This window comes from Euprymna scolopes, chromosome 30, assembly GCF_053919585.1.
Source record: "Euprymna scolopes isolate OS-2025 chromosome 30, ASM5391958v1, whole genome shotgun sequence".
Classification (NCBI taxonomy): Eukaryota; Metazoa; Mollusca; class Cephalopoda; order Sepiida; family Sepiolidae; genus Euprymna; species Euprymna scolopes.
In genome coordinates this window covers 23,964,872-23,976,982 of record NC_136511.1, presented here as the reverse complement: position 1 = coordinate 23,976,982, position 12,111 = coordinate 23,964,872, and the positions used below count along the sequence as shown (strand labels likewise).

Here is a 12,111-nt window from a genome sequence, read left to right as displayed (position 1 = left end):
TATATATATATATATATATATATATATATATATATATATATATATAATGAAAATTACAATTGAATTTACCAAAATGATCCAAGATGGTAAAATTAAAGTAATTTATAAATATTAAAGAATTAATATTTATAAAATTATCTCAGCCAGATATAAAAGCTCGATAAAACCAAATAGGAAATAGAGCTTATAATATGAGCAAACAGTTAATAAAATATGTTAAAAAACACTTTATCTCGGAAGTAGAGTGAAAAGCACATCTTATGTTTCTTTTATTAATATTATTGGAATCGTTTCTTTTTTTCCTTGTACACATTTTTGTGAATTATTCCATGGATTTCTGCCTTTGGATTATTATGGACCATATTCTTCCATTTACGGGATTTCCTTGGGTTTTACTTGTATAAATGGAAATTCTTTTGACTTTTTTGAAGTTTTACATTTGGATTTTACCGTCACTGGATTTTTTTATCTTCCACCAGACTATCCATTCATGTGTAATCACCTTTTTCTTCACCATATTCCCTCTGCTTCACCTTTTTTGTTTTCAAGTAAGATCTTTGACTTACTTGTTGTTTCATCAAATACTTCTGCATGCAAAATCCGATCCCGCATTTTGCTAATTCCTACCCTCTAATGAGAAGGAGAGCATTTCTTCGAAACTCGGCGGATTAAGGACTATACATTTATCTAGTGTTTCCTTTTCAGATTAAATATGTTTTTAACTCATTTCAAAGTGTTTTTTAACATATTTTATTAACTGTTTGCTCATATATATATATATATATATATATATATATAGATAGATAGATAGATAGATAGATAGAGAGAGAGAGACGTTTTTTCCTTTCTTTTTCTCTTTTTGTAACTGTTGCAATATTTTGTGCACAATTTTAGCATATTATCACGAATGACAATTATAATTATATATATATATATATATATAGATAGATAGATAGATAAATAGATAAATATAGATATATATATATATATAGATAGATAGATAGATAGATAGATAGAGAGAGGGAGAGAGGCGTTTTTTTCCTTTCTTTTTCTCTTTTTGTAACTGTTGCAATATTTTGGGCACAATTTTAGCATATTATCACGAATGACAATTATAATTATAGCCAGGCTAGATAAAAAATGGCCACCTAAAAAAAAACAAAAACAAAAAAAAACAATAAGTATACTGAACCAATTTTGATTTTTCAACTCTAAGTTTCTCATCTTGATACGAGAAACTAGTGATCCATACTGGATTATTTTCTACTATTTTTTATAACATAGAATGCTTTACAATCCAAACTTCTCTGGCTGTATTGTTTTCAACAATTACATTTGTTTACTTCCTTATATCTTTTGTCATCTCCTTTTTTTTTCTTTTTTTTTTTTTTATAATTTTACAAGAATGGCTCTGCACTCAACCGAAGAGATGTGGCAGTTGTGGTAAGAAAAGAGGGAAACTCCTCCAAAGTAAGTATGTAGACGTCAAAATAAAATAGGCACAAAAATTAAGTTTGATTAATTGAAAAAAAAGGGCGAGAGTCAAACTGTATTGATTTTTATCGAAGATATAGTTTACTAACTTTGCATTTTAGAAATAGTTCATAATTAATTATTTCTTTTAAAAATTCTATAGAGATATCGTTGTTTCTTTATCTCGCCTTTTTCAGATTATAATTCTATTTTGATAATAACTTTGCAACCAATAGAGTTATGTTTTGAACTACAACGAATAACAGATGTAGATAACAAAATAAAATAGACACAAAAAATAAGTTTGGTCAATAGAAAAAAATATATATACAAAAGAACTGCGTATATTGATTGCTATGGAACGTATGGTTTGCAAAATTTGGATTAAAGAAATATTTTATAATTAAAAAAAAAATGTTGATCGCATATTAAACCCCAACCATGGCACAGTGCCAATTTTATGTAGCCGGCTATTAACTGAGACATAATTTGCAGGAATGCTATGCAAGACTTGAGCAGAAAGATGTGTATTATCATTACGCTTGAACTTCTGCATGTCAGTACTGTAAAGAGAAGCAGGAACCCGGAAGGGAATTTCAAAGTCTAGCAGTCCGAGAGAAAAATCTAAAGAATAGAATGTTTTCTAGCATTTATGTTTCTTTACTATGTACGAGTGGGATTTTTCTGTTTGCCGTGTTTGTTGGGGATATGTACAAGGGCGTAAAGTTCGTCAGAGCACCGGTAGGTGTGTCAGAAATTTCGTGAAAATAGTGAATAATTCCACCCCATGTTTCCAAGCTTATAACCTCTCGAAAAATGCAATTCAAGCCCTAATTTTTTTTTCAATTAAAGGAGCAAGGACCAAGGTTTCATTAAAAAAAACAAAACAAAAGGCAACGTGTTTTTTTTAAAATAAAAGGTTTTAACCTTCGGACTTTACAGGTGTTGCATATCGGGGGTTTCATTTTATGATATTTTTATATCGTCGATGGGAAGGAGGTCAAAGCCTACATGACAGTGCGAGGTTGATTGAGTTGGCGACTCTCTTTTAAACCATGTCTAATGAATTATTACGTTGAATAAAAAAAACCACTATAAAATAATGGATATCGAATAAAAAAATGCTTTTTGAGAAACGCAAGGGAGATAACTTTAGATATTACTAAAATTAGGCGTTGTTTACATCTCAGTTACAAAGTTTTCTCCCTTGAAGAAATCGCGCTATTAATAACAAAAAAACGCGCTTATTTTGTTCGTACTTACTGGCGTGATATTTCCCTACTACCTTTTCAGCGGTGCCTGCTAGACGCTTTTTCTTGTCTGATTTACCTAAAATTAGAAATACGTTCATTCAACTAGAAGCCGGTTTTATTATACATACTACTTAAATGTATGCCATCTGTGAAAAGCGCATAACAGTTTAAAAGGAAGGACAAAGTACTAGACATTCACAGAGAGAAGTTTATTTTCTTTTTTTATTAATTATTTTCGCTGTATAGCTATTGACATACGAATGGTATAGAGATAGGGATAGAAAAAAAAGCAATGCAGGGTTTTTCTTCTTTATTAATCTTGTCCTTTTGCAATAGTTCAAAAAAATAGTATAAAAATTGTATCGTGCTTTCTTTCAGCATTACGTTTTTTCTACATTGCTTTCAGCCTTCATACAAACAAAATCAACATATCTGCTTATCAGTCATGCTTCAAGCAAATTACCTATAAAAAAATCTATGTTATATGAATTATATATTAGAGATAAATGTGACGTGGTGACGTTCTCGAGATTATTTTTTCAAAAATAGATTAAAACATGTTAAGCCATATTTGCTTGAAAAATAAAACAAAAAAACTATTAATGTTGATAAATTGAGAGAGAAGAGAGATTTGAAAAAAAGAAAGAGACGAATGAAAATGACTACAGAAATGCTCATCTGGTTAATACATCTAAACATATGTGAGGAATGATTGGTCATTTAGTATTTCGATGACCAGGTAACGCAGTGAGAATGCGGATGTGTGCATGCTTGCGAATCGCAGTCTCTTTTTCACATTCAACACGGGCTTTAAATATTTTTGTTTATAAATATAACAGAAACTAAAAGAAAGAATAGATGAATCCTACATCTTTCCCCCTCTGCTTTTGGACGACTATATACATATATATATATATATATATATATATATATATATATATATATATATATATTAGGTTAGTTAAAAAAATGTGTTTTTTTTGTATTTAGCTGAATGTAAAAAGACATTATTTTTGCACTAAACTAATATATATGTATACATATATATATATATATATATATATATAGATAGATATACTTTTATGTTGTGCACACACACATACATATATATATATATATATATATATATATATATATATATATATATATACACTGATATAAGAGAGACTATCTCTGCTCCGAAATATATAATGATTTGTAATACGTATTGTAAATCTCCTATCGAAAGAGATTCGCAGCGCCATTTGTACCAAGAACGCGCTTATTTGCATTCGTACTTACTGGCATGGTATTTTCCTACCGCTTTCTCAGCGGTGACTTTCTTCTCTGTGTCTGCTTTACCTAAAATTAGAAATACGTTCGTTCAACTATAATTCCTGTTTCATTATTACAATTAATGAAATGTATATCATGTGTGACATGGGCGAAGCATTTTAGTACTGTCTCTGTTTTATCGTTATTTTCATGAGAAGTGCTCGTCTAAGCTCCAAACTATGGTCCCACCTCGTTAAACATTCACGAGACGTACTCGTTTGGCTGTAAGCACCATCAATAATGTCCACCACTTTTTATCTGTGCTTTAACCTAAACGTAGATTCAATGAACAAAGCTTCTTTCTTAGAACTGAACACCCGTGAAGCTCTTCCGTTTACCTGCTTTCCATCTGACTACAATATGGTCATCTTCAAGTCCAATGTAAACAAGTTCTTGGTGAGCCGTTCCCCTTAATAATCCAATTTACCAAATTTAAACTTCTAACGATTCTATGATATTGTTCTTTTGACCAATGTACCCTCGTGAACCCTTATCATCGAGTGGCCTCTGGACCTTGGTACGTGGTTATTCCTTTGTAAAAACAACGATAAAGTGATAAAAGTATTCATTACTCATTTTAGAGATAGGGATAAATTATTAAATATTAGAAATGAACTTTCAATTGTTTGCAAGCAATTTTTTAAATCGTACCTTATCAGCAATTTCACACCATACTGAAGTTAATCCGCTAAACACTATTTTCCTCAAGATGATTATCATCTCTCTAAACTTTAATCCATGATTATAATCATATATTTACCTTACTCTGGTTTTCTTAAATAAAATCACCCAACCTATGTTAATTAATACTCTAAATGTTCCGAAAACTAAGTAAAAATCTCCATCTTTTTTATATCCCCCCCAATTTGACCCAAACTCTATTACTACTCTATAAATTTATAATTATTTCCTCTTTATTTAATTACTCTTGATAATTATAAATCTATTACTTTATATTTATAAATCTATAATATCTATAATTGGTTCCCCTATTACTTTATATAAAATGACTACATTAATTTTATGGACGCATCTTAAATGGGACGCATCTTGACTATATCTACCCCGTACCATTGCAACTGCCACCGGGATTTGTAGACACTTATACCCATTTCTGACTTTGATGACTTGCGTAAGCCGCACCTTTGTTTTTTTTTTCAGCACCTTTTATGACACGCCAAATGTATACACTTCCGTTATTTTATCGTTTTCTATCTCCTCTGCTATTTTGTCATATCCCCACCCCTATATATAGTATCCTTTTACACAATGTACTTTTTTCTTCTTTTTTTTCCTTCCGTCTCGTTATTCTAATTTTTATTTAATTTTTTTAAATATACTTTTTCTCCCCCCCCAATCTTTTCCCCTCTTTTTTTCTCCTTCCTTACCCTCTCCCCTCTCTATCCATTGCTCCAATCATTGGTTTTAATTATCCATATGTAATCAAAAATCTTTTTCTCTTAATTTAGTTTGGCTTTTATTGTCTGATGACATGGGCTGGATAACTTGTTTATCCCTTCTACAGAAACAATCTTGTAATGATTAAAGCAAATACTGCCGAGATTGAAATAATAAAAACATGTTTAGTTCTACCAACGTATCGAGCACTTTTCCTCCGTTTTTTTTTTTACCATATATACCTTCTAATATATATATATATATATATATATATATATATAAATTTTGCCAACCAATTGTCCGAAACATTAGCATGTTCAGTGTAGCGACTATGCAATATTTGACGACATAAATAAAAGAATAATATATATATATATATATATATATATATATATATATATAGAGAGAGAGAGAGAGAGAGAGACAGAGAGACAGAGAGAGAGAGTTGTAGAGAGAGAGAAAGATATATATATATATAGAGAGAGAGAGAGGGGGGGCTGTAGAGAGAGAAAGATATATATATATATATATATACATATATATATATATATATGTATATATATATATATATATCAGAATGAAATGAATTAGATAACATATAAATAAATCCTGTGGTATCAAGTTTACAAAATATTTTTTGGGGAAATATTTTTATATAAAACAATGTCAGCTAAATAAATTTGCTTAATATTATCGAAAGAGCAAATACATTTCAATGGAGCAGTCTTCAACCTAACTGGAACCTAATAACATCGCCGTGTTCTATTCAAGAGTTTCTATTCTATTTAAATTTGAAGCCACGTAATGAAGAACGTTCTCCACGTCTCTCCCGAGATTTCGAACGTTATCTAGTCTCTCTCGAGATCTTTGTTTTTCCCTTTTTACATTCGTTACTTCGGATCAGTGACGTCACTCCTCATTTGAGCATATATGTAACATATAAAGAGATAGATAAATAGATAGATAGCAGCATACCGCAGATTTAACCGACATAAGTCCAGTTCAAACAGACGGAAGTATATAGAAGCTAGAAATAACGTTAAGAAAGAAATAGCGACAGCTAAGAGAGAAATTACGGAAACAACTAAAAAACGCATCGAAGCACAAAAACTAGAAACTCGTGACTTCTGGAAAATCTACAACAGTGTAGCAAATAATGGGCACTCAACAACCCCCCCCACTAACCAACAATCACGAGGTTGTCTCCTCAGCAACCGAGAAGGCTAATATGCTTGCCAGTCGGTCTGCCTCAAACTCCACACTGGATTCTTCCAACCCCCTACCTGACTTTGCTATACGGACAGACGCCACGCTAGACGATCTGAAAATCACCACTGCTCAGGTGCATGCCATCATAAAAAACCTTGACACTTCAAAAGCATGTGGACCCGATCTCATCCCAGCTGTGCTATTAAAAAAGTGCTCAGCCGAAGTAGCTCCAGTTCTCTCCAAACTCTACAACAAATGCCTTAATAAAGCTTGCTTTCTGGGCTGTTGGAAAACTGCTTCTGTGGTACCAGTATTCAAGAATTCTGGCGAAAGGACTGACCCATTAAATTATGGCCCCAGTAGCCTCCTCCTACTTTTTTCCAAAATATTTGAGACCTTAATTAACCATGCTCTAGTCCATCATTTTACAGATGCTAAACTTCTGACTGACCAACAATATGGATTTTGCAAGCCCGTTCCACAGCAGACATCCTAACTGTAATCTCTGAACGTATATATCATTCACTGGACAAAGCGGGGGAGGGCAGAGCGGTAGATCTAGATATATCTAAGACTTTTGACAGGGTATGGCATGAGGGTCTCCTCAGGAAAATTAGATCATACGGTATCACTGGTAGAATGCTTAACATAATTAAATCCTTCTTAGATGAGAGAAAACTCCAGGTTGTCCTCGACGGTCGTACATCTAAACAATATGATATAAATGCGGGAGTGCCCCAGGGGTCTCTCCTTGGACCTCTATTGTTCCTGATATTCATAAATGACCTCCCCAACAAAATTGCCTCTGAGATGGGTATATATGCTGATAACACTACACTCTATGGCAGGAAAGAGGAATGAACACATTTCTAAAGAAATGGCAGACACACTAGAGGAAGATCTCAAATCTGTAGTGGAATGGGAACATAAATGGTTGGTCACGTTCAATGCCACCAAGACTAAACTAGTTTCATTCTATAATTACAAGAACCCCTCTCTACCACCAATAGCAATGGCCAACGACTTTTATCTGAGAGTACATCTTTCAAACTCCTTGCCCTTACGTTCACAGGAAGCATGAGTTGGAACAATTGCATTGAAGGCATTGCCAGGGCCGCTGCAAGAAAGGTGGGCTCTCTCTACCGTGCTAGACAACTACTAACATCCGAAAGTATCCTGTACCTCTATAAGGTCACGATTCACCCATGTATGGAGTATCGCTGTCACATTTGGGCTGGCGTATCTGCTACTAGTCTCTCGCTCCTTGACAAGGTTGAAAAGAGAGTCGAAAACCTGATAGGCCCTTAACTGGCATCTAAGCTTCAGCCTCTGTCCCGTCGACGAAATGTTGCATCCCTCTGCCTGTTCTACAAGTATTTTAGTGGGGAATGCTCTGACGAACTGCAATCACTTGTGCCCCCACGACGTGACCACCCTCGACAAATCCGACAGGCTGCTAAATCCTACCCCCACACTGTAGAGATCCCTAGATGTAAAATATATTTCTACTTCAATAGTGTCTTCCCCAGAACCACTAGACTTTGGAATTCCATTCCAGGTCCCTGCTTCGCCAACAGTACTGACGTGCATAAGTTCAAGTGCAACGTGAACTGACATCTTGCTGCCCAAATCCCTACATAGTACCCCAGTAGTTGTTGCCCCTGATAGTAGCCCCCTACACCAATGTGGCAATTTGCCTTGTTTGGAGTGAAAATGTAATAAAAAAAGATAGATAGATGGATTGAGAAAGAGAGACAGAAGAAGTGAGAGGAGAGAGAGAGAGAGAGAGGCGGTACCATACAACTCTGCGCTATAAGTATCGTATTTCTTCCTTAACTTTTTCTCTTGATTTACAAAAGTCAGTTATGTCAAAGCACGTGAGAAAAGGCACACGAGCTCTAAATTGCCAAATTATATTCCACTTAGTATTTCTCCGTCCAGTTATGAGCTTAAGGGTTAGTAGCGGTTATCAATATTCATCCGACATAGCATAAGAGGCCGATATTTATGACATTATGTTATGAATCATTCAATGGAAAAAGAAAAGAAAAATGTGAAATGAAATTAAAAGCTCGCCATTACATAACAGTTTAATAAGAGGAGTATTGTCCAAACGAGAATTATAGAATAAACTGCCAACACGAGAAGGTTGGATCTTATATGGCAGGCCTTTCTGTTTATGCAAATTCACTTTTGAATAACAGCAGCAGCAGAAGCAGTAGCAGCAGCAGCAGCAGCGGTCCTGTTATTTTTTTAACAGTGTCGGCGATCATAAACTCTGCAAATTGTAGAGACATGGTAATCTCGGAAGTAAAGACGATATTTTCTCGTTGCTTTCCGTTTTGATTCGGAAGTGCATCTCCTCCAGTGAGTTAAAGGCGCCCACAGATTCCAACCTGGAGTTTTATACGTTGCACATACAGCGCCTAGTCTTCCCAAATAGTCACCTATCTGGTACTGCGAGTGTATATAAGTTCCTTGTGTATATTTAAACCCAGTTTATGACGGAACAATGACACACAAATATTTTACAACACAAAAGAACGAGTAACACTTATGTTGGTGTTCAACATCTGACAAATCGGGAACATATCTGGCTTATCTCTGGTCTTGCCTTGACGAAAAAGCTGCAATAGGAATTCTTTCCAGAAACGATAGAGCCTCGGGTTATATTTTAGGCAACTTTTATTTCAGATTGTTTTTTTTTTTTCTACTTTGGAAAGTTGCAACGTTGGCCCTAGATTCCTACATTGATAGGCGTTGGATCTGTCGCTCCCTTGAGTGCTCTGAGCCATCTGACCGGTCGTCTCCTCAACTCTAAATTCTCTATCCGAGGATTCAATTCTAACTAAATGTTTTCTCTCGAACTAATTTCCATGTATCTCAAAGACCATCTCCACATGTAAATGACGCCATTAATATACGTCACTGAGATAATCACCTGATGTTTTTACATGTTATTATTTCTAAGTTGTCAACTAAATTGTTATGATAACTTTCTTAAGTTGACATTCCTGGTTATTATTAAATGTTAATAAATATCTAAATATTTTGATAATTCTAAAATGTGTTGTAACTGACACACATTTTTGGCTTGCATAATCGTAATAACCGTCAACCAGCACGCGTTTCAGCGTTGCCCGATCAATATCTAAAAATTATAGCCAGTAGTAATAAAAAAGCTTATTAATTAGGTACCAGATTCGCCATATCACTAATTGAATCCCCCCATACATAAACAAATTGAAGGGATCCACATTTATCGCCGCTTGTTTAGCGTTTACGAAGCCGAGGAAGTTGATATCAGCCCATTTAGAAGAGCAGTTCGTCGACTTAAGAGTGACGCTAGAGGTATGAGTTTTACGATCGCGGCACCGAAAGAGGCTGGCAAAGGTGTTATCCAAACAGAGTCGCAGCGCTATTTGTAATTAAAACGCGCTTACTTTTGTTCGTACTTACTGGCATGGTATTTTCCTACTGCGTTTTTAGTGGTGACTTTCTTTTTCTCGTCTGATTTACCTAAAATTAGAAACGCGTTTTATTCAACAAGAATTCTTTTTAATTCAAATTATTGAAATGCATATCGTCTGTTATTGAATCTCTTTGAATTTTTCAGTCACAAGAATGGAACGTGTTCTACTGATTCTGATAGGATTAATAGTATCACTGTTTTTTTAATCAAAAATATATTTAACATGGAAAGCATCTCAAATCTTAATGTATTATTATTTAAATCGCTGAAATACTAGTATATATATATATATATATATATATATATGTGTGTGTGTGTGTGCGTGTATTTATATACACTTATATATACATATATATATATATATAGAGAGAGAGAGAGTGAGAGAGAGAAGGAGAGAGAGCGAGACAGTAAGAAAGAAGGAGGGATGATAGCGATGCCATGCGGCATTGCACCACAGGTCTGTAACGGGGGCGAGAGAAGGAGAGAGAAAGGGTAAGAAATATAGATAGATAGAGATAGATAGAGAGAGGTAGATAGAGAAAAAAAGAGAGATAGAAAGAGAGAGAGAAAAGCAAGACTATACAGCATTGGCTTCTTTCTTCTTTTTTATCTTTTCTATCTCTTTACAAAGCTTAGACATTCCCTGTTTGGCAGCATTAATATTAAATCAATTAAAATCAATTAATATTAAGCTAAAATGGCAGTTTTATTTTAGTACTTCTCTAAATTCGGGTTTGGGGGTGCCATGTGCTGTAAGGTGCTAATAAATGAAGACAATCGGGTACGATAAGTGACACGTTAGTCGACGAGTGATGTTGGTTCGAGTCAAGCCAATTATTGAAGACTTGTTAATCCGTATTAAAAATGACAACCATTAATCAAGCTCAATACGAAGCTTAAATGCTAACAGTTGTGGTAAGAAGTGAAAAAATCAGAAAAAGAGGAAACAATAAGAACAACAAGCAATACATAAAATAGAAACAAAGAAAAATAAGAAAAAACAAGAACAAAAAAAAAACAAAAAAAGCAAGAAAAATAGGAAAAACCAAGAAAAAATCAGAAAAAAAAACAAATAGAAAAAACCTAAAAAAATAGTAAAATAATACCAGAAATAAACAAGAAAAAAAACAGGAAAAAAACAAGAAAAATAAGAAAAAACACAAAAAGAAAAATAAAAAAAAAAAAAAATAAAAGCAAAACAAGAAGAAAAATAAGAAAAAATAAAAAATAAAAACAAGAAACAACAGAAAAACAATAAAAAAATAAGAAAAAAAAACAAGAATAAAAAATAGAAAAAAACAAAAAAACACAAACAAAAATTTAAAGAAAAAACAAGCAGACGACAAAATAAGTGTTATGTGGAGATAGGTAACCAACCCGGAACATTCTACATAAAGGAACCGAGTCACCGGATTTCACCAACCCTTAGTAAAAACAAAGACTCCCCCCTGAACATTAACACGCTGTATTTGTCTCTAATAAATACGTAAATAAACTTCTATTTCAGTATTCAAACCACAGTGTATATTTATTTATTCCTTTCACGGAATACTTTATCTTTGATTGTCCGAATAATAGGCCACCTTAGGACATATCATTAAGATGGCGCAAAATTTGAGTGTGGTTAATTGCAGAAAAAGATGAGTGTCATATACATCAACTCGCTTTTTTTTCGTACAAGGATAAATATTTGCTCATTCTCTCGTTACCGCTTGCGAGTTCACTCAAGTGATCGTCTTCTCGAACGTTTTCTACGTCTCTAATGTGATCTCTTTTTTAAAGTTTTTTCCCCCTACCGGTGACGGAATTTCATCTGCATTTTGATACGCACGTCCGGGCTATGCTACAATTAGACAAGCAAAATGAAATAGACCCTTTAGTAAAACAATATTTTATATCTCCCTTAGAGATTGCTCTTCATTGAAGGTATAGTAAAATAATTACGTTAAAGTAATGGCTCTTAGTTTTATTCTGCGCGAATTGATCAGATGG

At 33.7% G+C, this 12,111-nt stretch overlaps 1 protein-coding gene across 50 annotated transcripts in view; it reads right to left on the bottom strand.

Moving 5' to 3' along the window:
- Window positions 1-12,111, bottom strand: part of LOC145254714 (uncharacterized) — a 269,962-nt gene that overhangs the window by 67,068 nt on the left and 190,783 nt on the right. For 6 of the 50 annotated variants that reach the window (XM_080113386.1, XM_080113391.1, XM_080113387.1 and 3 more), the window contains 2 exons: window positions 4,008-4,067; window positions 2,737-2,802 (listed from right to left, as the gene is read on the bottom strand). The exons of 37 other annotated variants lie outside the window; for them this stretch is intronic. In XM_080113386.1, the coding sequence (XP_079969512.1) occupies window positions 2,737-2,802; window positions 4,008-4,067 (126 nt within the window). The remainder of the gene's footprint in view (window positions 1-2,736; window positions 2,803-4,007; window positions 4,068-12,111) is intronic. 7 more of the 50 variants (XM_080113392.1, XM_080113398.1, XM_080113425.1 and 4 more) reach the window with 2 other exon arrangements.